General features: G+C 47.9%; 1 protein-coding gene across 14 annotated transcripts in view; it reads left to right on the plus strand.

The window, feature by feature from the left end:
* The window catches only part of PSD3 (pleckstrin and Sec7 domain containing 3), a 589734-nt gene that overhangs the window by 550607 nt on the left and 12660 nt on the right, over positions 1-26467 (plus strand). For all 14 annotated transcript variants that reach the window (XM_069572780.1, XM_069572779.1, XM_069572782.1 and 11 more), the window contains 3 exons: positions 2383-2540; positions 5030-5174; positions 18872-19015. In XM_069572780.1, the coding sequence (XP_069428881.1) occupies positions 2383-2540; positions 5030-5174; positions 18872-19015 (447 nt within the window). The remainder of the gene's footprint in view (positions 1-2382; positions 2541-5029; positions 5175-18871; positions 19016-26467) is intronic.

Genomic DNA, 26467 nt, shown 5'->3' on the forward strand with positions numbered 1-26467 from the left:
CAGGGGGCACCTCCGGGACGAGAAGGGACAAAGGCCAACAGCAGAACTGAAGCCTGGTGTACGGCCGGGCGAGGAGGTGCCAAAGCCGCGGTCAGAGCGGAGAAGAGGCGCCAGAGAGAAGTGGGACGGGGAGCCGTGGAGAATTTCCAGAGAATTGCTGACTCCATTGGTTGCTGTGAGATGAAAACGAAAGAATCTGTGAAACTTTGCAGTCGGGAGGTCATTTCTGACCTTTGCTAAAGCAGATTCAGTGAAGGGTAGAAACGGACTCCAGGCTCCAGTGGGTTAAAGGGTAAACTGGAAATTAATGTATAAAAATAGTTCACGTGGACCCCTGACTAGTTGTATATAAAGGAAGAAGATAGGGGAGGGCTAGAGGAGGAAGTGATACTCAGGAGGGACTATGATCTTACAAATATGAGAGAGACCCTGAGCCCATAGACAAACAAGGATCTAAAATATAGTGGAAAGATAGTAACCGGGGAAATAAGATCCTAGGAGGGGTTGGTGGAGGTGGATCTGGAGTACAGGGTCAACCCTAAGCATGATTCCTCTGTGTAAGGAGGAAAGACGGTAAAGGTGGTTACGGATGTGTGTTTACAGTCTATGTAAGCAGAAAGTTTGATACTCACAAGTTTGTCCTTATGAAATACAGGTTCAAGCTATATGCTACTAAAAATTATTATTAGAAACTATATCAAGTAACATCTAAGTGCTTACTCTCCTCTTTGAACATTATTTAAAGTTTAAAAAATAGGATCTCATGGAATTTCATCCTACAGCTCTATGAAGAAGATATCACTCCTTCTCAAAGAAAATGAACTTAATGAGTGAATTAATTAATCTAAGATCGTGGAAATGAGGAAGAGATGGGTCCGGCTCCAGGCACCTACCTGTGCGCTTAACCTCCGCTGGGGTGGGACAGGCATACTGAAGAGAGTAGGGGACGCTTGGCAGAATGGAGCAGAGAGGTCACTGTGGACGGGAAAGCCGTGACCGTTGGCTCTGGCTGCAATTACTGTTGATGTCAGTTCCTAATTGCCAAGGCTTAATAGAGTTGCAGCAATCTTAGAGTGGTCATTTTACCATTTAGTATTATAAACTGTGTGATTTTTATGTTGCTGTTGATATGTACTGAGTGTCTTAGGTTTCCCCACCTTGGCGTCGACACTGTTACTGAGATCAGCAGCTGCTGTTTCTTTCCAACTCACTTTGAACTGATGGCAAGAGCACCCCTGAAAAGCGTGGTTTGTGCTGGAGCTGCAGGGAAGGGAGGAAGAGATATGGGAGAGTATAATTATTTTTTTGAAAAGTTGTAAAATGAAACTGTGATAATAGAATATACTATATCTTCCTTTTACTACTAAAAGGCTTTTGCTACTAATTAGAAGGAGTATGTGTTCTTTATAGAAGTGTAAGCTTATAGCATTATATATGATATTATAAAATATGGGAAGAGGAGAGAGGAACTTAATAGTAAAAAGTATCTCCTATAACAGTTTGTAATGTCTGCTATACTTAGACTGGTTTTCAGGTCTTTTTTATTCTTAGGGACCCACGGAAACAACTAGATATAATAATAATAGTACAATAATCATATCACATTTTTCTACTAGTTGTGCTTTTTTTCCCAGTTATGTTTAGGTGGAAGCTATACAGAAGAACCTTTGTAAATTCTATGAATTGTGTCTGGATCATGCTCAAAGATAAAATTGCATCTATCCATTGCACCTTCCTTTTTAATATAATTTTACTCATTTTTCAAATTTATGACAATAGAACTAATCTTTCTCCTGACTTAAGATTAAGCTGATTTTTCCTCTTTTCTTTCAGAGTACATCTGGAGAAATTATTTCATTTTACTGTTCATTTTTTTCTTCATGTTATTAGCCTCGAAAGAAAGTAGCAGGAAAGCGTGGAGTCTTTAGAGCAGACACAGTGGCCCGGTTTTCACCATCAGTTCACTTCTGCTGATGGGTGTCCATCTGTTTCTGAAAGCAGATCGCCCTATGAGACCTCGCTTCATTTCAAATCACTATAAAATGTGTATGATAGATATTTTATCTTTGACCTTCCTTAGCTCTTTAATTATTATATATCAGCTTTTGCAAAAGTGAGCCTTTGGTAAATGTACATTTTCTCATTCTGAGAATACTTTTCTTTTCTTTTTTTAATTCAGATTATTTTTAATACTTTTCAAAGAACAGAATGTTTGGTGACATTAATGAAGTAGCATGGAGTTGTTTTTACCCGCCATTCGCTTCAGCTTTTTCATGCACCTTCAAGGATTTTCCAAACTTTTTCTTGCAGTTAATAGGTTTTATAAAGAGAAGAGAAGATGAAGTCTGAACATGTCTTTGCTTTCTTCGTATCTGCCTACAGGACGAATATAAGCCAGAGAAGGCCCTGTCGGAGGAGGACCTGAAAAACGCCGTGAGCGTGCACCACGCGCTGGCGTCCCAGGCCACCGACTACGAGAAGAAGCCCAACGTGCTCAAGCTGAAGACGGCTGATTGGAGGGTCTTGCTCTTTCAAGCCCAGTAGGTTTCATTGGTTGGGTTGGTTTGGGTTTTTAGTTTGCAGAGCACCACTTTACACCAAGAAAGAGAATCAGGATCTAGAGTGCACACTTGCTGAGTCAAAGTCATTAACCGGCTACAGTAGAGAGCCAACGATCTCAGGAAACTAGACTGAGAAATGGAAACCCTGGGGCACGCTTTCTGTTTCCTTGGAGTCACCCTGTGACCCTCTGTCAGCCCCTTACCAACTCTGGATGTAACATCCTCATAACGGAAACCAGGGTTTTAGCGCAAGCCCCGTCACGCAGTGAGTGCAGCAGGCCAGGACGCAGATAACTGACCGTTGCCTGAGTCTTTGTCACGGCCACAGCTTAACCTCTGTGAACCTCAGCTTGTCCCTGGTGCACCTGTCACAGGGTTCTGGTGAGAAGCGAAGGAGATCAGGTATGCAAAGAGCCTCGACACAGTGCCTGGCACATAGAGGCTGTGCAGTCAGTGTGGATTTCATTTCCTTCTCTCTCCTCTCTGCATCTGAGCTCTAAGAGTCTGTGATCAAACTAGAAGGAGAAGATAAAATCATACTGTGGGCACGGAAGCAGGCTGGACTGCCTGTGTAATAAGAAGTCCGTGACAGCCTTCAGATGAGGGATGGAACACTCCAGGTGGAGAATTCTGTATTTATGAAGTGAGAAACTTGGGATTTTTGGAACTGAGCCTCTAGAACAGGCAGTTTAGTCACACACGTCGCATCAGTGTCCGTGGCAGGCACTGTTAATTATTCACGGCGTGCCTTTTACAGCCTGAGCTTGACTTCAGAACCACTCTCAACCCAGCCCTGCCAAGTGAGCGCATTTGGCGCTGGCATGACATTTGACGTCAAGATAGTAAACACGGGTGTCTGCGTGCTTGTTGATGAAAACAGTGGAAGATGAGAAAGGGGAATGAGAACAAGAACAGGTTCTCTGGCGATCTGTGGATGCTGAGCTCGCAAAGGTGTAAAACTGCTGACATCCGGTGAGGAGGAAGTTGTAAGGAAACCCAAGTTACACAGGATATTTTTAGTGTGGGAGTAAGACAATTAACACCCAAGGGAACTACAGCCAGATGCATAATTACGGCTATTAGTCATAAAAGTCCTTCAAATTATTCTGTTCCCCAGCATTATTGTTTTTAAATGTCTAAAAGTGCCGGATATGATAACTTGGGAGATCTGATTACTCCAAACGTAACTGATGAAGAGTTGAGTCCAGTGAAAGAGATAGTCCAGTGTGTGGGGGGCACGGTGGGGGAGACCCCTGGTGTGCGGTCAGCTCAGCGTGAATGCTGTCAGGGGAATCGCGCAGAAAGGGACTTTTAGATGGGCTGGCTTTTTGTCCAGCTTTGTACTGACTGTGTAGCCGGCGGGTATCTCACCTAGTTTGGATCTGTTTCTTCCATGCGTTTACGAGTTCACAAGCATTGGCAGTGCCGGGCTCTGCCAACATGGCGTGCAAGTTCACAGCGTGACACTGACCTCAGGAGACTGCCACGTCCTCTCAGGAGGATATTTTTGTGTCCTATTGAGGTGCACCTCACATACTCAAAGTTCACAGTGACGTTTAGTAAGTATGCAGAATCGTGCAACTCTGTCCAGCTTTAGAACACTTCCATCACCCTGCAGAGGCTGAGCCCCTGTGCCGTTCTCACCCCTAGCCCGGACACCACTGGTCTCCTCTTTGTCTGCCCTTTCCTGGATGTCCCATATTCCTGTAGGCGGAGAGTATGTGGGCTTTCCTGTTGCTCCACATAAAGGTCTGGGGTCGTCCAGACTGAGGCCTGTCTTGGCTCTCCACGCCTCTGCTACTGGGTGTGACGCTCTGTTAGGATACAGACTTCACCGTGTCCTTCCCCAGTCGATGGGCAAGAGTGTTTCTCCTTTTTGACGCTTATAAACAATGCTCCTGTGAATGTGCACATACAAATCTCTTAGTGCCTATATGCCCTTATTTCCCTTGAGTAAATATATACCTAGGAGTAGAATTGCTGATAAATTTATAGTTAATTTTGTAAAAAAGAAAACTGTCCAAATTACTTTCCAAAGTGGGTGTATATACCTCTTTATATTCCCTCTATCAGTTTATCCCTCAGTTGCATTTTAAAATCAAACTATGTGATTAGAAGAGATGAGTTAATTTTGAAATTAATTTCTGACTAGCCGAGGATCCGCATCAACTAGAAAGCAGGGGGTTTAATGAACACTTGCTGTGGAGTGAGTGTGCTTTGTTTCCCCTATATCCTCAGGTGGTAGTCACAGTCTCACTCCTTGATGATCACGGGTTCCAGGGCCTTTTGTTGCCATGGCGAGTGCTGTTGAAAATGTTCCTCTCCAGTGAAGCTTTGCCAGGGATTAATTCGTCCCAAGAAGAGTGAATGATTTTATATGTCATTTTAGATCAGTGGTGAGAAATGGGCAGGATGTCATACATGCAGGTGTGGAAATACCCCCATGTACATATACCTGTGTCTCCTAGGAGCCCGGAGGAAATGCAGGGATGGATAAGCAAGATTAACTGTGTCGCGGCTGTGTTTTCGGCACCGCCGTTTCCAGCTGCCATTGGGTCTCAGAAGAAATTTAGTCGCCCGCTGCTGCCTGCCACCACGACAAAATTGTCTCAGGTAAAGGCGTTTTGATCTTTACACCTTGTCATTTCCCGCTTTGTAAAGTAGTCTTGCTACGTGTATTTGAATGATGCCCCCTATTCTGGGGGCAAGGATGAGACCTCGCCCCGGAGGGCCGTGCTGTCAAGGGGGCAGACGCAGCGCCCGTGGCCTCTACACGTCCCCTGGGAAGCAGACACTGCGGACTCGAGACGGGGTGGATGCACGTGGGCACACTCTGTGACTTCGTTTCTCAAGTTAGGTTACTACTCAGTTACACCAGCCTCACTTTTATTTGTATTTTTTGTTTTGTTTTTCCTAATAGTTCATATTCTTTAAATACCTGGCTAAGGGTAGATGTCCTGCCTTGGAAACCAGCTTTTTATTCACTCATTGATTTAACTCTTCGTTTTATTGAGCTTTCCCTATATCCCAGACTGTGTGTGATGCTGGAAGCATTCTCAGGGACCCACTGCGAGGCAGGGCCTTCCCCGCCCTCGGGAGGATCTGAGCGGACCCTGGTGGTTTTCCCAGAGAATGCAGGCAGAGCACACGAGAACCCTCTTGGGAGGTGTTCACTTGAGCTGCTCTCCTTTTATCAGGTCGATGTTGCTGAAGGTCACATTCTATGGCGCTCCTTTCCTACTTACAACTCTGTTCTAAGGACACCGCATACAAGCCACACTACCAGTTCTAAACCTATCTGCAGGGCCACTATTTCCACTGACTTGTTAAGGATTTTGGAAGCTACTTTGACATCTTTGTGAATTTCTTATCGATACAGTAATAGAGATAATTTCATCTGGCTGTGATCAACCAGGTCTAGATATTAACTAGCTCCTCCACACACCTGACATCATGGTTATCAACAGAACATTTACTAAAAAGAGCATATCGTGTGCCTGTTGCACCTCAGAGACTACTGGCTCTGGAAATAGAAAGGCAAGTGAAACCCAGGCAGTCTCTGGGATCCAACTGGCAAATGTAAACAAGCGAGTAACTGTGACAGTTTGAGCAGAGGCACAGGTATGGTGAGTCCAGGGGGCCTTCGGGCTCCAGGCAGGGCCTGGCCTTGGGGGTGAGGGAGACGCTCCCAGGACGGGCGGCAGGAGGGGTGTGGGAAAGGCGGCCGCCCAGCAGAGTGAGGCCGAGAGAGAGAGGGGGCGGCGCAGGTGTGGGAGCCGCGCGGCGTCATCCAGTGCGACTCGAGCACCCAGTGAAAGGCGGGAAACATTCCTCTGTGGAGCTGTGTGTGTGTGTGTGTGTGTGTGCGCGTGCGCTGAGTTGCTTCAGTCGTGTGTCCGACTCTCCAACCCCATGGACTGTAGCCCGCCAGGCTCCTCTGTCCATGGGTTTCTCCAGGCAAGAATACTGGAGTGGGTTGCCGCGCCTTCCTCCAAGGGATCTTCCCGACCCGGGGATCAAACCCCCACCTTTTAAAAAATTAATTAATTTATTTAATTGGAGACTAATTACAGTATTGGGGTGGGTTTTGCCACACATTCACATGAGTCAGCCACGGGTGTGCCTGTGGTCCCCATCCTGAATCCCCTCCCACCGCCCTCCCCACCCCATCCCTCCGGGTCACCCCAGTGCACCAGCCCTGAGCACCCTGTCCCATGCATCGAACCTGGACTTGCTGGCGATCTGTTTCACGTATGATAATATACGTGTTTCAGTGCCATTCTCTCAAACCATCCCACCCTCGCCTTTTCCCACAGAGTCCAAAGTCTGTTTTTTACATCTGTGTCTTTTGCTGTCTCACATATAGGGTCATCGTTACCATCTTTCTAAATTATGCGTGTATGCATTAGTATAATGTATTGGTGTTTTTCTTCCTGACTGACTTCGCTCTGTGTAAACTCCCACCTCTGCGTCTCCTGCACTGCAGGCAGATTCTTTTACCTGCTGAGCCGCCAGGGAAGCCTCTGCGACTGGTGCTGAGCAGAGGCCAAATGATGAGAGGTCTCACTTGGTCACGTGGAGGATTTGGGATGCCTCACCAGTCCCCAGCATCCTTAGGAAAGTAGTGTAAGCAGGGAATTAATGTGATCACATCATCAGTGTTTCAAAATTTTTTCTTTTTATAATAGGAAGAAAGTATCAGAGGTGGAAACTAATATAAGAAAAAGGTGCTTTCAATAGAAAGAGGGAAAATGAGTTAGTGAAGGAGGAGGTGGACAGAAGTAGGAGGGGTTGGGACCTCCTGATGGCCCCGTTTGCTCCCTGAAGTGAGGGGCAGGGCTGTCCTTGGGTGTGGGCTCTGGGCACTGTGCTGTCCCCTCTGGCTTTGGGTTCCCCCTGATTTCATGCTTCCCTCCTGATGCTTCTTTCCAGAGTCCTTCCCTGTGTCCTTTCTCTCTTTTTACCTCCAGATGTTGCAAGGAGTGCTCAGAAGCAGAGCCAGACAGATACTTGAGGAACAATAGTTTTTAAGTTAGTCAAGAAAAACACAGGGAAAATGTTTGGCCAAGAGAAGGGGGAGCAGATTGGGTACAAACAGGACAAAAAGGATCTCCGGTGAAGTGGCAGGAGGTGACTGGCCCCTGCGGCGAGAGCAGCGTCAGAGGCTCCGGCTGGAGCGGTCACGGTCAGCTCCCTCGGGGGGATGAAGGCAGTAAGGACGTGGAGGAGGGACGTGTGGGGGTCCTGCCCAAGTGCGTAGAGACAGGCTGGTGCAGAGAGCAGAGGAGACATGGTTTCAGGAGACATTCTTTCATTTCTGTAAGTTCATCATTATTATTGACATGGTTTGGCTGATGCTCCCCACGTAAGCACTGCTATTGCTGTCTAGTTCACGAACTAACTACCAAAAAAACTGTTAGGAATAGGAAGGACCAAACAGCTCACTTTACAAGGCAAAATGGCATTTAGCGTTCAAGGACAATAAATATCCTAAGAGAAAAGGAAGGCTTTACTGCTTACTTGCCCGACTTCTTCATCCACCCAACTAAAATATGAGCTCTCAAACCAAATGCATTTCCCCACTTTAATTTTGGGTACTTAACATAAACAGTAAGCCACATTATACAAGGTTCAGTTCAGTTCAGTTGATCAGTCATGTCAGACTCTTTGTAACCCCATGGACTGCAGCACGCCAGGCCTCCCTGTCCATCACCAACTCCCGGAGTTCACTCAAGCTCATGTCCATCAGGTCAGTGATGCCATCCAACCATCTCATCCTCTCTCATCCCCTTCTCCTCCTGCCTTCAATCTTTCCCAGAATCAGAGTCTTTTCAAATGAGTCAGTTCTTCACATCAGGTGGCCAAAGTATTGGAGTTTCAGCTTCAGCATCAGTCCTTCCAATGAATATTCAGAGCTGATATCCTTTAGGATGGACTGGTTGGATCTCCTTGCAGTCCTGGGACTCTCAAGAGTCTTCTCCAACACCACAGTTCAAAAGCATCGATTCTTTGGCACTCAGCTTTCTTTATATTATTATATTACACAAGGTTAGAGGAGAGAAAAACAGATGAACAACTTGAGGCAAAAATGCTTTCAAAACTTGAGTTTTATTTTATTAATTTCACTAGGAGTTTTCCAGTTGGTATTTTTCAATAGATTGGTTTGGGGTAAAAGCTGATCTGAAGTTGAAGAGGAACATTAGTAACTTTAGAGCAACATGGGAGCTTTTCCTTGCTCTTTTCTCACTGTGGAACCTACATTTCTATTTATTTTCTACTTGGAAAATGTGAGTGAGTGAGTGAAAGTCGCTCAGTCATGTCTGACTCTTTGCGACCCCATGGACTGTAGCCCACCAAGCTCCTCTATCCATGGAGATTCTCCAGGCAAGAGTACTGGAGTGGGTACCTGTTCCCTTCTCCAGGGGGTCTTCCCAACCCAGAGATCAAACCTAGGTCTCCTACATTGCAGGTGGGTTCTTTACCCTCTGAGCCACCAGGGGAAAATGTGCTTCTGTCCTGTCTGTGTATGGGCTATACATTGGTAGGGTTTCCCAGGTGGCTGTAGTGGTAAAGAATCCGCCTGCCAGTGCAGGAGACTCAAGAGACCTGGGTTCGATCCCTGAGTCGGGAAGATCCCCTGGAGGAGGGCTTGGCAACCCACTGCAGTATTCTTGCCTGGAGAATCCCATGGACAAAGGAGCCTGGTGGGCTACAGTCCATGGCGTCTCAAAGAATCAACGGCTAAAGTGACCATGTATGTACGTACAATGGCTAGTCACTCATATGTGAAAATGAGTGTGTTTATTCCTCTGTATATTTTTGCCACAAGACCCCACCACCTTTGTCATGGCAGAGTCTCTTATTTTAAGCAAGTGCCCTGCATTGGAATTTAAGATGAAATCATAACACTTTTTATATTTTTCCTCATTTTGAACACAGAAGTGTAAAAAATACATATGTAATGTGATCAAAATGGTGAGTTCACAATTTTAAACAGGCAAGTAGTTACCAGCAAGAAGCATTCTCTGTGTCTTGTAAGATGACCAAACCCTTTCAGGAATTTAATTTCTTTGTTAAAAAATCTATATATACGATGATGCCACCCCCACCCCCCACCCCCAGACAAGTGAGTCGCTGAGACTTTATGGGCCTCAGTTTTCCTTCTGGAAAATGAGGAGATTGTCTAGAAGGTTTTTTAAGGTTCTATCCTAGCTCTGTACATTTTTTGCCCAGGTCATCATGTTTGTTTACTATCTATGGAGAATGTGCCTTGCCCTTGAGAGTAATAGAATTAGAAGCAAATATGTGGAAGCCAGCTCGTGATCAAGAGCAGGTTAGAGAGGGGGAGGGTGCTGGTGTGCAGACCGTCTACTCCAGGTATCTGGGCACCTTCTGCTTTGCTGAGTCACAGTCACCCTCCGCAACCCCGGGAGGCGTGTCTGGATGCCCCCCGCAGGCCTCCGCGCCTTCAAGGCGAGGCTCCCCCTTCACCCCGGGCAGGTTCTCGGCCTCAGCCCTGCTGACCTGGGTCCTGAGTGCTGCATTGTTGTGGGTTGTAGGGTGCTGAGCAGTATTCACAGCCTCTGCCCACTCGATGCCAGTGTCACCCCGCTTCGTGACAACCAGGACTGGCTCTGGGCACTGCCTGGCGCCCCACGGGGCTGCGGCCCCCACCGTCGGCAGCCACCACTCCGGCCCAGCTATCTTTCCCTCCTCCACGGCCTGCTGCCCCTCCCCAGCACGCCGGACCACTTGGATAATTTCAGTCTACAAAATAGACATATTACCAGGGTGAGAGCCCTGCTGGAAAAAAAAAAAAAAAGTTAACCAGTATTAGGAAAAAACGAAATATTCAATTAGAAGATTGCTTGGTGCTTTTAAAGACACTGTTCATCACCCTGTCATTTGCAAGCTTCTCTTTAATTTTATTCTTGTCTCCTCTCCAAAGCGTATTAGCCACCGTTCCTGAAACTGATGATTCTCAGTGCGGCATGGTTCTTTCCAAGCAGCTCTGCTGTGTGGGAGGAGTCGCATTCTTGTAGTTGTTTTCGCGGCCGTGTTGCCAGAACTCATTTCTCTTCCTGTCGCAGGTGGAGAGACTGGTGTGAAAGTGTTCTGAGTTTTGCTTCTCCTTCCGTGTAGCACTCCAGACCTAGGGCTTCGTGGCTGGCCGTCTGTAGGATCTTTCGGGCCTCCTCTTCTACTCATTGGGTAGTCATTTTCAAACATTAACGCACATAGGAATTACCAGGAGACTTACCTAAAATCCACCTTTCTCATCTCCGCCATCCATCAGGTCTGGGCCAGGGTCCCCAGGAGTGTGTGTGTTTCTAAGACCCACCCTGTGTCCAGCCACCTGCCCTGTACATCAGAGACCTCGCCCTGCCACACCCCTGCTCCCCTCCCACCGTCCCCTGGAGACCCACCTCCTGCAGGGTTGGTCTCCCCCACTGTCTTGTCCTGTTTCCCTCTTTGACTCCCAGCCGTGGTCCCGTTAGAGGCTGGCTCTGGATGGCCAGTGAGTGCTCCTTGTGGAGGGCCAGGCCTCGCGTTAGCATGGAGCACAGATGGGAGTGCTGTGTTTGCTTCCAGCCTCGTGTTATCCATCCCATGGTTTGACCGCGGGGCAGCCGTGTGGAGGCCCGGGAGAGGGGGCGGTGTTGGTTCACAGACTGGCCCTGCGTGAGGATGGCCAGGGCAGGCCAGAGGCAGGGGCAGCCACCGTGGGCTGCTTGGGGCGGGCTTAATGCGCACAGGAGCTTACTGACGAGTCTGGAGTGGCCGAGAGACAAGCCGACCCTGCACCTGCCTCCAGATCTTGAAGTTTATGAGGAGCCTTGACTGGATTCAGTCATTCATCCAGATGGTCCCAGCACCACCTGCTGTCTCAGGGCCACGACCTGGGGCAGCTCCTAGCATGGGGAAGGCAAGGAGAAGGCACATCCCGAGGTCGGGGGCTGGATGAGGAGCCTCTGATGGCCCAGCGCCAGCTCCAGGGTCACCGGCTGACCCGCCCGCCCTCTCGGTGACCTCCTGCACGGCGGTCATGAGAAGCGGAGACCCCGCGGATGGCGTCCTTCTCCGGGCATGTTCCTTGCAGGCTAGAGCCCTGCCTGCCACCCACTCGGGGTCACGCTCCCAGTCCAGCCACTCCTTCTTCCTGAACATCTTTCTACCGTTCCCGTGTCCCTCAGTCCAGACTCTGGTCATCTTGACCTCTGGTGTTCTGATTTTTTGGATCCTCTGCCTTGTCAGTACTAAATATTTGAGTAGGTACCCTTCAATATGCGCATCAAATCTTTTTAATAAAATGTCTTATGTGTCCTGCTATCAATATAACATAAGAAGTGCTGAACGGCATTCGTCATCAGTTCAGTTCAGTTGGTCAGTTGTGTCCGACTCTTTGTGACCCCATGAACTGCAGCACACCAGGCCTCCCTGTCCATCACCAACTCCCGGAGTTCACTCAAACTCACGTCCATCAAATCAGTGATGCCATCCAGCCATCTCATCCTCTGTCGTCCCCTTCTCCTGCCCCCAATCCTTCCCAGCATCAGAGTCTTTTCCAGTGAGTCGACTCTTCGCATGAGGTGGCCAAAGTACTGGAGTTTCAGCTTTAGCATCATTCCTTCCAAAGAAATCCCATGGCTGATCTCCTTTAGAATGGACTGGTTGGATCTCCCTGCAGTCCAAGGGACTCTCAAGAGTCTTCTCCAACACCACAGTTCAAAAGCATCAATTCTTCAGCGCTCAGCCTTCTTCACAGTCCAACTCTCACATCCATACATGACCACTGGGAAAACCATAGCCTTGACTAGACGGACGTTAGTTGGCAAAGTAATGTCTCTGCTTTTGAATATGCTATCTAGGTTGGCCATAGCTTTTCTTCCAAGGAGTAAGCATCTTTTAATTTCATGGCTGCAGTTACCATCTGCAGTGATTTTGGAGCCCCAAAAAATAAAGTCTGACACTGTTTCCACTGTTTCCCCATCTATTTGCCATGAAATGATGGGACCAGATGCCATGATCTTCGTTTTCTGAATGTTGAGCTTTAAGCCAACGTTTTCACTCTCCACTTTCACTTTCATCAAGAGGCTTTTTAGTTCCTCTTCACTTTCTGCCATAAGGGTGGTGTCATCTGCTTATCTGAGGTTATTGATATTTCTCCCAGCAATCTTGATTCCAGCTTGTGTTTCTTCCAGTCCAGCGTTTCTCATGATGTACTCTGTATAGAAGTTAAATAAGCAGGGTGACAATATACAGCCTTGACATACCCCTTTTCCTATTTGGAACCAGTCTGTTGTTCCATGTCCAGTTCTAACTGCTGCTTCCTGACCTGCATACAGATTTCTCAAGAGGCAGGTCAGGTGGTCTGGTATTGCATTAGTCATCAGGGGAACACAAATCAGAATCATGAGCTACCATTAGGGTGGCTATACATCTTTAAGTTTTTTATGAAAAGTAATGTAGTGGTGAGGTTATGGAGAAACTGCAGCTCTCATATATTACTGCTAGGGATGTAAAACACTTTGGTGGTTTATCAAATGATTAAATATAGGCGTGTTTAATAGCAGTTTCACTCCAACTCTGATAACAAGAGAACGCAAACATGCACTCACATAATAACTTTACACGACTGTTCACAGCAGTGTGTTTCCTAACAACCTAAGGTGGACATGGGCACCGGCTGATGCTCGGATGAATGAGACGTTACATAGCCACACAACAGGGCTTGCTTGATTCAGCCGTTAAATAATGCAGCGCTGACACCCCAGTGTGGACGAGCCTTGGGAACCGTGCTATGTGAAAAGCCAGCCACAAAAAGAGCCTGTCATGTGATTCCACTCCAAAAGGTTCCTTTTAGGAGAACTAAAATGTCATAAAATTAAATACAGTGGTTTCACAGCCCTGGGAATATATTTAAGAGCTCGAAATTGTACATTTCACATGGGAGCTTTGTATGGTAAAGTGTGAATTATGCCTCAATGCTCATTTAAAAAATTTCTCCCCAGTAGGTCACCTTGTCTGGGGTGCACACACCCCGCTTTGGAGAGCTCTGGCAGCCTGTTCCTAGAACCGGTTGAGGTCCCTCTTGTCCAACTCTTGTTTCTCTCCAATCCATCCTGCACAGTGCTGGCTAAAATAGGATTCCTTCAATGTCATGTAACCAAAACTGGCTCACTATTAGCAACAAGACACAGTCTAGACTCCTTGGCACGAACTTGGACTACAGTGTTCCACACCTTTTCAGAACAGACGGCTGTCATATTCATTTATTAGAGAGCTGTATGTAACATATGGGTGGGCTTCCTCTGTGGCTCAGTAGTAAAGAATCCGCCTGCCAGGAGATGCAGGTTTGATCCCTGGGTCAGGAAGATCCCCTGGAGTAGGAGATGGCAGCCCATTCCAGTATTCTTGCCTGGAAATGCCATGGTTAGAGGAGCCTGACTAGCCTGACTAGTCCCTGGGGTTGCAAAGTCTGATACAACTTAACGAGTAAAACAACAACAACAATGTAACATATACCAAGTCCTCAATCAAACAGTTAGCTTATTATGCTGAAGCTCAGTAAACACTCCTTAAGGTCTTAAAAACCCCTCTTAAAAGTGAAACAGTGAAACAAAATCTTTCTGATGGGGCTTTCAGCAATTGTCCCTTTGGACCACTTTGAAAGCAAGTGTTCTGTAGTCTAAATTCCTGCAGCTCAGGTTTGATGAAGCTGCAGGATTTAGCAATTTGAATCGTTAATTGCCGGGCAGATTCCTAGAAATGCGATTATCTCCTAAATCGTGTCTACTTTAAAACAGCACGAGCAAACAGTCTGAGGTCTCCCTCTCTACCTTCGCCCTTAAAAAAAAAAAAAAAAGTCCATTTATTCAGCTCTTGTTTCCGAAGGGGACCAAATGGCAGGTGCCTTGTGAGGTGGGTGGACATTATAAAACGAGCTAAGACTCATCCTCTGCTCCTAGGTGCTGGATGTTGGTTAGGTGACCTCTACAGCCAGAACCATGCCTCTTGCTCTTCCCCAGCCCAGCACCGTACTAGACCCCCAGGAGCTGAGAGAAGGGGAAATGACCTCTCTCTGACTTCAGAGAGCTTATAATCAGTAAGGAAGATAAAAATTTACAGAGGTTCGGGTGTGTTTTGTTAATAAGCATGTGGTGTGGACATTTAGGGCTTCTCCAGTGGTTCCGTGGTAAAGAATCCGCCTGCAGTGCAGGACCCATAGGAGACACAGGTTCAGTCCCTGGGTCAGGAAGATCCCCTGGAGGAGGGCATGGCAACCCACTGCCGTATTCTTGCCTGGAGAATCTCCATGGACAGAGGAGCCTGGTGGGTCACAGTCCAAGGGGTAACAAAGAGTTGGACACGACTGAAGGGACTTAGCATGCACACATGTGGACATTTAAGTGCTACAGATGGAGAAGTGGAAAAGGCTGTGGCGTCTGAGGATTCTGGCTTTGAATGGAATTTGGAGAAAGGACCTGGGTTAACACCTGGGTGTCTGGGAGCTGCGGGAGAGAAGGCAGATGAGGACAGATGAGTTTACTGACATCCTTTGACAGCTGAGGTCAGCGCTGACCCAGGAGGGAGCAGACGGTTTTGAAGCTCGTGTTTTCAGCAGCTCTTTGGGTTTTAAACAGTTGTCTAGAGGCTCAGAGTTGGCAGAATGGGGCTTCTGCTCCTCTGCCTTTACAAACCCTGGGGCCTCCAGCAATGACTTGATCTTTTGGGATCTCCACAGCTTCCAAGAGGAAGCGGTTAGAAGGGTGATGAAGGCCAGGGTCTCTTTCGCTATCGAGTTCCTGGGATTGTGTATTCCACAGCAAAAAAGGCAGTGAGCACAGTGCAGGAGACACAAGAGATGCAGATTCCATCCCTGGGCCGGGAAGATCCCCTGGAGGAGGGCATGGCAACCCACTCCAGTGTTCTTGCCTGGAGAATCCCATGGACAGAGGAGCCTGGCAGGCTGCAGTCCATGGGGTCACAGAGAGTCAGATAGGACTGAGCGCCTGTGCGTGTACGCGCACACACACACACACACACACACACACACAATGCGTGTCGCCTAGTAGGTGTGCAGCTGGACAGCTGTGTCCACCTCAAGCTTCCCTCCCCTCCCTGAGCCTTGTGCTTGATATAAAAGGAGGCAGAGCTGACTTGTGCCTGGCTGGCGGCAGAACCGTCCAGCTGAGCCTCAAAGGGGAGGCTTTGGCCCTACCTCAGCCCCGGACTCACTGCAAGGTCGTGAGCAGCTAGGTCACCTGTGCTCATCACCCCATCAGCTAAGATGTCTCTTCATGAGATTAGAGTTTGATGTTTTAAAGGAAAATATGAAATTTTCTTCAAAGTCAAACTACTATAGAAGTAGGAAAAAATTCGATATTAAGTGACGTCATTTGAAACTTGCCTTTTGGATAAAATTTCATTGTATGTGCGATCAAAAGTACTACCAATGTACATCTGTTGACAGATAGCAGTGGTTTTTCCTGCACCCTTTATTTAATGCCGATATTTAAGTCGTGACTTCCTAATATGAAACAGTTTCAACAGGTGCCTGCCGTTCACTCTCTGTTCCTTTTTGTTGAACCTTGTCTGGTGTGTTTCTGCCTTCTGTGAAATCCCTTTCATCAGTGTTGTCCCATGAGAGTGGCCTGCCCGCTCCCCTAATGGATTGCAAGGGCAAAGATAAAAGGGAAGAAAACAGGGAGGTTCCTGCTGGTTCATCTTCCCTGTGGATATCACAGATATAACCGTCCATGTGAGGCTGGGAACACGCTGCACCTTGGCCTGTTGCCTTCCTGCTCCTCTGTTTTTACATCTGTTTTTATCAGGAAAAACCCTCTGCTGTGGGATTCTAACCTTGGGGTAATTTGCAGACTGTACCTATCTATGCCCATAAGAGTCACTAGGAATTTTTATTTCATTAGTTAAAATAAGATTTAAGGAGCATAATTTTCTTTTCTGCTTTCCCCTTGACTTTAATGATCTTGACATTTTTAAAGATTACAAGCCATTTATGTTATAGAAAGTCTCTTAATATGGATTTGACTGATATTTCCTCGTGATTCTATCTAGGTTTTGCATCACTGGCAAGAGGTGATTTTAAAATATGGTTATTTTGAGATCATTTCCTTGATTCTTCATGAAGTCAGTGAAGCTGGAATAAAGCACTGCACACTGAATTTTGACATTTACTTGACTGGGAATAAATTATACACTGGCTTCCCTTGCAGCTCAGTCAGTAAAGAATCTGCCTGCAATACCAGAGACCAGGGTTCAATTCCTGGGTTGGGAAGATCCCCCAGAGTAAGAAATGGCAACCCATGGCAAACCAGTATTCTTGCCTGGAGAATCCCATGGACAGCGGAGCCATGGGGTCACAGTCAGACTGGACTTGGCACCTAAACCACCACCACCACCCAAACTATCCACTATAAGCTATAAACTACAAATCGCTATCCTTTACAAATCCGGACTCAACAGAAAAATGGGTCCAGTATTTCAGCAGCCAGATCACAGGAGAGGAAGTCCTGTAAACCTATGAGAGTGTTCGTCCTTACTTGTAATCAGGAAAATGTAAATTCAGATCATTTTATACCCATGAAACGGGCAACAATTTGCTAGTTTGATGTCACATCAAGTTTTGGCAAGGGTGTAGGACAGTGGGAATCGTCAAGCCTACTGTGGAAATGTAAGCTGGTGGAAACCCTTGCAAAGCAGTTTCGTGTTGTATTAAAGATGTGCATGTTCTAAAACCCAGAAACTTCACCTCTTGGTGGCCACAGATTTCAGAGACATTGTTGATTTGGTTTCAGACCGTTGCAATAAAACAAATCTCTCCATAAAGCAAGGCACACACCTTTTTGGCTTCTCAGTGCATATAATGGTTATGCTTACCCTATACCCCAGCCTGTTAAGTGTGTAATAGTGTTGTGTCCAGAAAAACAATGTAGCTACCTTAATGAAGAAATGTTTTATTGCTCAGTATTAACCCTCATCGTCCGAGGCTTCCATGAAGCTGTAGTGCTATCAGCAAGGATCACTGATCTCAGACCACTGGAACAAATTAATTATAAAGAACAGGTTTGAAATTTTTTGAGAGGTACCAAATGCGGCACAGAGACCCCAAGTAAGCAATGTTAGAGAGATGGCATCAGTAGACTTGCTCCACACAGGGTTTCCACAAACCTTCTGTTTGGAAAAAACACATTATCTGTGAAGCGCAATAAAGCGAGATGGGCCTGGAACACCTTGCTCATATTCGCTGGGTGACATTTATAAGGATGGAGCATCATTTATAACAGCCCATAGAAACCAGAAAACAAGTTAAATGTGCCTCAGTAAATTTGTAGTTGAGTCCCATCAGAACCTCTACTATTTAGGAGGGAAAAGCATAGGTTACTAGGTTACTACAGTTTTCAGAATAACAGCCTTCAGAAAATTATTCTTGAAGGCATTGCTTGTCTCAAAAAGGAAAATATTGGGGTAAGTCTTCACCCATAGTGACAGGACGGCCCTGCTAAGGTCATGGTGTGAAGTCCGATCGTGCGGCCGCTTAGCATGGGTGGTCCGTGCCGCGCCTGTTGCAGTCTCTCTCGGGAGACCAGGGGCCTGGCTGGGGAGGCTGGCCTTGGCCTTGAATACCATTTTTCCAAGTGAGAAATGAAATATTTCCTGCCCTGTCAGTAAACAAGGTTGTCACAGTCATCAGCCATCCAAGGTGAGCCCAAGGATACTCGGGAAAGAGAAGAATGCCTGCGAAATAACAGCCATCAGACTACTGCCACTCCCTACAGGGAGCCCAGAGTTAGCTCAGGATGTGAAAAACACAGGATCTTGGCCCAGGATAGCTGAGACACAATGAAAGAAATGATGTCAGTGGGCGGAGACGCTCGCATCTTCCCATACCTAGAAAAGCGCTAAATTCCTTAACTTGAGATATCTGGTTTCCTTTAACAGTAATCTTTTGATGATAAGACTACCTGTCCTTTGTTGCAAAACTTGTATATGACCTGACTCCTCCCCTGACCTCCTCGGAGCAGTTCTCTCAGGGTCCCTTGAGATGCTGTCTCCTGGGCTTGGAGTCCTAAAAATTCCCACCACCTCTCAGCTTTTAGGTTGTGACTATCTTTTTCAGTGGACAGAAGGTGCACGTGGACCCTGGCTGAGGAAGCTGGTGGAACGTGGCAGCAGAGGCACGTTGGATGAATGAAAGTCATTCATCATGAGGGGTCTTTTAAAACTACACTGCAACTGTTTGCTGATTTCATTTTCTGCACGCTTAACGCCTTACTGCTCCCCTGCAGGAGGAGCAGCTGAAATCTCACGAGAGCAAGCTGAGGCAGATCACCACGGAGCTGGCGGAGCACCGCGCCTACCCGCCGGACAAGAAGGTTAAAGCCAAGGAGGTGGACGAGTACAAGCTCAAAGACCACTATCTGGAGTTCGAGGTGTGTTGAGCCTAAATGTCACAATGCCTGTCACCTGAGCTGTCTTACACAGTGCTTCCAGGAGGCAGGTGTGTTTTTAGCTACCGTATCTGTGAGCAACGCACCTTGACTGTCCCTCTCCCGGAGCTCCGGCCGGGGTCTCGGGCACGGTGGCCCCTCCTGTTCATGGTTCTATTTAAGCATCAAAGAGTAACTGTCAGTTTTTATGCTTAAAAAGCAAATCGCCTGCTGGTTGGAATAGCATGTGCTGGCTGTGAGACAAAAAAAAAAAAAAAACAACAGTCGATGGACATGCCGGGGTGGGCAGCCGCTTTCTCTATTTCTGCATCTCTTCCAGCAGAGTCTGAGTCAGAAAAAGTACCGCGGAGGAAACGAGCTGCGGGGTGCCGTGGCGCGTCTTCCCTGCGCGCTCTGGCTGCTAGGCAACGGAGGCAGCTCTCCTCTGCCGCTCAGGTCCTTCGCGCGGAGGCTGGGGAACCAAGTCGAGGCACAGTCAGTACGCCAGCACGTGTGGCCGCTAAACGGAATGGGGAGGGTCCGCGCAATCTGGAAAGACAGAAAATGTAAAAGCGAGTTGAAAGCACTGTGAGCAGTAAATGTTACCTTTGGCTAAGGGGCTTCCCAGGTGGCGCTAGTGGTAAAGAACCTGCCTGCCCCTGCAGGAGACCTAAGAGACGCAGTTTCAATCCCTGAGTCAGGAAGACCCCCTGGAGGAGGGCGAGGCAACCCACTCCAGTATTCTTGCCTGGAGAACCCCATGGACAGAGGAGCCTGGCGGGCTACACAAAGCTATGACTGAAGTGACTTAGCATGTACGCACCTTCAGCTGCATTTTCTCCCCAGTGAGTGTCAGGGTTATGTTTTAACTGTGACTACCCCATCAGCTGCCACTTGAAGACACTGAAAGGATCCTTGAGGCTAAGTACATGGGCTTAGTTCAAAATAAAGAAGTTATCTTTAAATTTTTACATCATTTTTTTCTGCAGAGTGTGTTGAATCTCTTTAGGTCTTCTTTGGCTTTGTAGATCTGGTCTATTCATATTCATCTTCTTTCCCATCTTGCAATCATGCTTCTTCCTTGGGCTTGAAACACAGCATCATCTGAGCGCCCTCACCCTGACCCACCGCCCCAGACCTACTCAGACACCAGCGCCCAGCTCCCAGCGCTGCCGCCTCTCCCGCCCCTCTCTCAGCTTTCCCTTTCAGCCCCCTCTGCCCAGGACCCAGGGTTTTCACTGCTCCTGAACCCGGCGGTGCTTCTGTCTTCAGCCCATCCTACACACTCCTGGTGGTTTCCTAAGGCATGCTTCTGTCAACTGCTGCCCTTGGTTTTCCCCTTCCCCTACCCCAACAACTTACCTTCAAATAAAGTCCAGCCCTTAATCTGAGAGGATCTGGGTTCCTTCTTCTGTCTGTCCACAACACAGGTCTCCCCACCACGACCTCCATGAAATCAGTCATTTTTCTGCTACTTTGCCCTCTCCAAACTCGCTGTTATGCCTTTGTTCATCTACTTTGAAAAGAAAAAAGGAAAGTGAGCTGCTCAGTCGTGTCCTTCTCTTTGAGACCCCATGAACTGTAGCCCACCAGGCTCCTCTGTCCATGGGATTCTCCAGACCAGAATACTGGCGTGGGTTGCCATTTCCTTCTCCAGGGGGTCTTCCTGACCCAGGGGCTGAGCCCTGGTCTCCTGCGCTGCAGCCAGATGCTTTACCTTTTGAGCCACCAGGTGCTTCATTCTGCCCCAGCTGCTCATCCCTCCTTTCATTTCTGAGAGGCCTATTCGTCTTTCAGGGTGCAGCCCAGACCCCTCCTGTGAAAAGCCTGCTCTCAGCCTGCCAGCCCCCGTCCTGCTCGGGGCCTCCTTTTGGGGTGGTCTCAGGGCCTTTGCATGTGTGGCCAGTCCCACAGCGTATGCCCCCCGAGACTGTGAGCCCTCGAGAGCAGGGGCCTCGGGTCCTCTTCACATCTCTGCCCTGTGCCCACTCATTGAATTGGACAGGGTTTCATGGAAGCTTTTAAAAGTCTTAGATTTCGGAGTTATAAAATGTGGCATTTGGTGCCATGAAGATCCATGTACCAGGTTTCTTCATGGTTAAGTAAGTCCTTGCTCTGTTCAGATGAAGAAATCTTCCTTTTGTTAAAGATGAAAGCTTATTAGCTAAAACTTTGGAAGCCTTCCCAGCCAAAGACTTCTTGAAAAAATACTTAAAAAAAAAAACAAAAACAGATTTACTAAGCGGTTCATCTTTGTCCACACGTGTTCGTTCTTGGGAAATGGGAGACCTCAGAAAACTATCACAATTCTTCACACATCTGGAGTGGCTTTCAGCTGCCAGCCTGTTAGTTTCACACGTGCTGATTAATTTCCCAGCTCCTCAGGCCCCTGCTGCCAGCCCGCAACACCTTGCTCTGAGCCCTTGGCTCCAAGGCTGCGCGTCTGCACCCAGGAGGCCGGGGTGGCCGCACGACCAAGGAAGGGTCGCCCCTGCTAGATGCTCCCCCTGCTTTGAACCTCCTGTTGGGGCCCCTTTTCCAAAAATGTAACCCAGCCAAAGCCAGCATTTCCATTTCCTGACATGAGCTTTAGACCAGCCTTTGTGCGGGTAAGTCTTGCTTTCATCAAATCATCACATCAAGGAGCTCGAAGGTTGCGTTCCAGGACTGTGGCTCATGAACACCTTTCCATATGGTGACACGTCGGGCATGTTGAAGTGTCTGTCAAGCCTCACTGACCTGTGCACCAGAAAGGCAGATGGTCCCCTCACTTCTTAGAGGTTATCTAAAAAGGTTTTTGTGAAATAGTCTCTTTTTTTTACGTGAACCGTTACTTCTCAGTAACTGAAGGTTGAAGTAGTGTATCTCGTGGGGTCCACTCTGCTGTTATTTCAGCCACAGGCTTTGTCTTGTACAGGTACCTGCAGCCACGCCCTCAGAGCATCCAGGCTTCCTCCGCAGGCTGCCCTATTCCCCGGATGGGGGGTTCTGAGCGTGAGGGACCATTCCTGCGGGGTAGGGGCCAGGGTGTCTGAACGTCAAGGACCTTCCTGTGTACTTGTTCATTGTTCTTTCCTCAGCTTCTAGAAGATGGACCGAGTGCTTGTACATATTTGTTGAGTAAATGAATGGAATAAGGCAACATCAGAGGAAAGCTTAGTCGCTCCCCTGAAAACAGAAGTGATACACAGACAGCAGTGTCTGCAGTTCCCTGTGACCCCAGACAGGCAGGGACCGACCGGAGGGCATCTTGAGTCCCACCGATGTCCCTGTCTCCGGGGAGGAGCCCCAGCCAGGCCCGCTCTCTCACCTGTTCCTGTGGTAGAGACTCCCTGCGGCCTCAGAGCAGCTCTTGTAACTTTCACACCTTGGTAAGAAAAGCACCTTCCTTCTGTTAGAATATTAAGCCCTTGGTGGTAACACGGTTGTTTCTAACTGGATGCATTTCAGATGTTTATATCCCAGGTTGCTCTGAGTGCAAACAGTTCTTCAGGTGGGCCAAATTGGCAGCACTTAGAAGTTCTCTTAACCCTGACTGCCAGTAAATAATCAGAAACTCGTAAATAAGAAGGTTCAGGGGTGGTTTTGCTTGTTTGTTTGGAGTTGAACTTTACTGAATTACACTGTCTATTTGGGGCTGTCCTGGGTCTTCACGGCAATGCACGGGCTCTTCTCTAGTTGCAGCGACCCGGGGCGCCTCTCCAGTTTCAGTGCCTGGTCATCTCATTACAGGGGCTTCTCTCGTCGTGAAGCTTGGGCGCTAGGGCGCTCGGGCTTCAGTAGTGGTGGCACCGTGGCTCAGGATTCGTGCCTCCCGGGCCCTAGGCAGGGCTCAGGAGTTGTGGCGCACGAGCTTAGTTGCTCCTCAGCATGTAGGATCTCCCTGGACCAGGGATAGAACCCACGTCTCCTGCACTGGCAGGTGGATTCTTTACCACTGAGCCACCAGGGAAGCCCTGTTTATTTTTGAAGTCTATAAAAAGTCCGCAGAGAACAAGGAGACTTACACCAACTTCAGCCTTAGCCTGTAAGAAGATGGCGCACTATTCCTGAAGACGGCAAACTCCGCTCAGAAAGCCTGTAGTTAACCAAGTTCGCGTCTCTCTCTTTACTGCCTACGCAATGGGAGGTTGGGGTGGGGTGGGGGGGGGTGGCATTGCTTTGTTCTCGATTGAATTGGTTCCCCAAAGTTGTGGCTGTCGATTGCTTACAAGGGTTCACGTGGAGCCTAGTCTCACCTTTGACAGGGTTGTTAGGCATCGCAAGTCTATGTAAGAAACTCACTGTCATTTCCCAGTTTTCAAAACACAAATATCAGAAATAGCTCCACTTCCTTTTGACTTATTTCTACTCTATTCAGTTCCATTTTCACTTTAAAATGTTGAATCAATCTCCGTGTTTCTGGTACATTTGGAAATTTATCAGGATGTGGGACAGGTGGGTGGTGTTTGTCACATAAAGACTTACAAAGCTCCAGCCACTCGGAGCACAGGAGCCTGGGCTCTGCCCGATGCCCCTCGGCCCTTAAAGGAACAGCCCTGACACAGGAATTCCCTTGCCAGCGCTGAACTTGGCCCCAGAAATTTGGCTTTTTGTTTCTTCGCAGTTGAAGTGAAGATACTGTTTGCTCCAGGATGTTTTTCAAGCGACAGTTAAGATGTTTTCAGTGGCATAAGTTATTAATAACTCTTAGATGTGGGTACAGAAAATGCAACTCTAGCGGTTCAAACCTATTAGAAGGGCTGGGCTTCTTGAACTGGGCTGTCAGAGGCTGACTGAGGAGCGAGTGCCGAGGCAGGCTCCCAGCAGCTCCTGGGTTCACTGTGGTGCCATGGAGACCTGGTGGGCAGCACAGGGCACTTCACGAGCCAGCAGAACTAAGGCTGGAACATCGTCTTTGGCCCTCGCAGTGCTGGATTTGTTGGTGCTGAGATTTGAATGCGTTTAGGGAGGATCAGCAGGGTCCTCCCCCCACCCCCAGTATACCCAGCCTGGCAGGGTCCACATCTGTGTTGTCAGCCTGGCTCCTGAACGCGGTTGACTTTGCCATTCCTGTATAGATGCTGCAGACGCTTGGATGTGCTTTATGCCTTAGATCTTTGAATATGGGCTTTGAATCAACTGTCTCTTCATGGTTAGAAAATGGGTACTTGCGGGTACATGCATTCCCACGTTCCAGTCCAGCAGGAAGAGAAGTCCGTGTCCCTGATGGTTCAGCTTTGTTCTGCTCAAGTGCAGAACCAAGGCCCCTTGCTGAATGGGCTGGAATTCAGCCGCATGCTCACTCCTGAATTTCAGCCTGGAGCAGAAAGTGCTTACGGCTTAAGGCAGGCAGGACCCACACCAACCACATGGCTGGAAGTGCAATTTTAGCAACAGCAAATGTCCATTCTAACAAGACATGTAACTCTCTCTAAATTTTAAATCGAAAAAAAATCTAGGACATTCTTGAGGCATGCCGCATCTTTTTCTGAATTTCTAATTTTTGGTGGCATGTGAAATGGCATGGTTCCTTCTGAAACTGATGTGCTTGAGCACGAGAGCCCATTCCATGTAGTGCTGTGAAGGAGACGCAAGACAGTTCGTATAGAGAAGTGCATATACATACGTTTCTGGTTGTAGGCCCTCAGCCTTACTGTGGGGTTATTTGTTGGCTGGATGGGTGGGTGGGCGGTTTGATGTATTTCTTTTTGAACAGATTCTCTGACTGTGATCTTAGCTCTGTTTCTTCAGATGGCACAGTTTTTATCTGTCAACATCACATAAGTAATTTTCACATGATGGACCGCTTCTCCTCTCACAGGAGCAGTGAGTGCAAGGACCTGTCTCAGGGCCCTGCCAGCTGTCCCCGAGCAAATGCGTCACTGAGACAAGACAATCTGGCTGCTAATTTGTGAGTGGACTTGGTTGTAAACGTACAGAGATGGCCATGATCACTTGCTTTCTCCAGAGTGAAAGTAAGGGAAATTTCCCCACCCTCCTAGGAGATTAGCAGCCAGTCTCAGTCTCAGGAGCAGAGTCTAGCCTAAATCCAGTGACATTTCCTTTACAGAAAAGAGTACAAAGGTGATTATGTATGGATCTGAGAAGCTAAGATGTGGCAGGTTGATTGACTTCTTACGGAAGTTTAGGAATTTTCTTTTTCTTGTAGAAGACTAAGTGTTAAGAGTCCAAAGCTAGAGACCCAAGTCCAGCAGTTGCCCAGACATACAAGTCCAGTTCACATCAGAGGCAGGGGTTTTGCTTTGCCATTTGGAATTGCATTTTGTACAGCACGCTGAGTGAGGGCTGCAGAGCTCTGGGTTTTCATCTGTAAAAGATGACGCACGCTTTTGAAGGGAGGAGAAGCTTAGCAACAGGGAGCCTTTGAATCACATTTTAAACAGATGATTGAGAAGCAGAACAGAGAGTCAGTCATGGGCCCTGCAGTGACTGTCCTTAAATCCATCCTCACGCCTGAAATGTCTGCTCTGAGGAGCGTCACTGCTTGGGGTAAAGGTACTGTCTGCGAGAAAAAGGCACAAAAGCTTGCAGTTATAAAACAGTGAAATGAGGAAAAGGGATGGCCTGGAAGTTAGGCCACTTTAGTCTCGTCCTTCTCTGGACCTCGGTTTCTGGCTATGAAGATGAGATGAAACTGGGTGAACTAACCTTAAGGCCCCTTCTGCCTCTGTATTTTTGCTGTAACATACTGACCCTGATGCTGGGGAAGACTGAGGGCAGGAGGAGAAGGGGGCGACAGAGGACAAGATAGCTGGATGGCATCACCGACTCAATAGACGTGAGTTTGAGCAAACTCCCAGAGATGAGGGACGGGGAAACCTGGTGGGCTGCAGGCCAGGGGGTCGCAGAGAGTCAGATACAAACACAAAACACAAAACAAGAATATTTCAGTTTGGGGCTCTCAGGGGATCTAGACCATCTCTGTCCGATAGAGATACAATGCAAACCACACACGTGATTTTACGTATTTAGTAGCCACATGTAAGAAAAAGAAACAATTCATTGTAAAAAGATTTTTCAATTTAACACAGTATGTCCCAAATGTTATCATTTCCATATGTAATCAATATAAAATATCACGATGTCTGACACGTTTTTTTCTTGCTAAGCCTTCAGACTGTAGTGTCTCTGTACACTCGGGGCTCAGGAAGCCACGTGGGGCGTGTTCTCTGGCTCCTGCTCGGCCGGTCTAAGAGCCAGGAGCGGAGGTGCGCTCCCGGGATCACGCGGCACGTAGGTTTCTCGCATAATCGAAGAGGCCCGGCTGTCGGTCACGTAAGACTCTGCGTCCGCCCTGGTCTTACTGTTTCGATCGTTACTTCTGGGTGGGGCTCTGGTGTGAGCGCTGTCACCAAGGGACCTGGGAGAATAGAAACTCCGGTCAGTCTCCCCACAAAGCAGTTCTCACGGGAGCAGCGGGAGCAGCCCCGTTCCTGCTCCCCTTAGACCCTT

This window comes from Ovis canadensis, chromosome 26 (genome assembly GCF_042477335.2).
Source record: "Ovis canadensis isolate MfBH-ARS-UI-01 breed Bighorn chromosome 26, ARS-UI_OviCan_v2, whole genome shotgun sequence".
Lineage (NCBI taxonomy): Eukaryota > Metazoa > Chordata > Mammalia > Artiodactyla > Bovidae > Ovis > Ovis canadensis.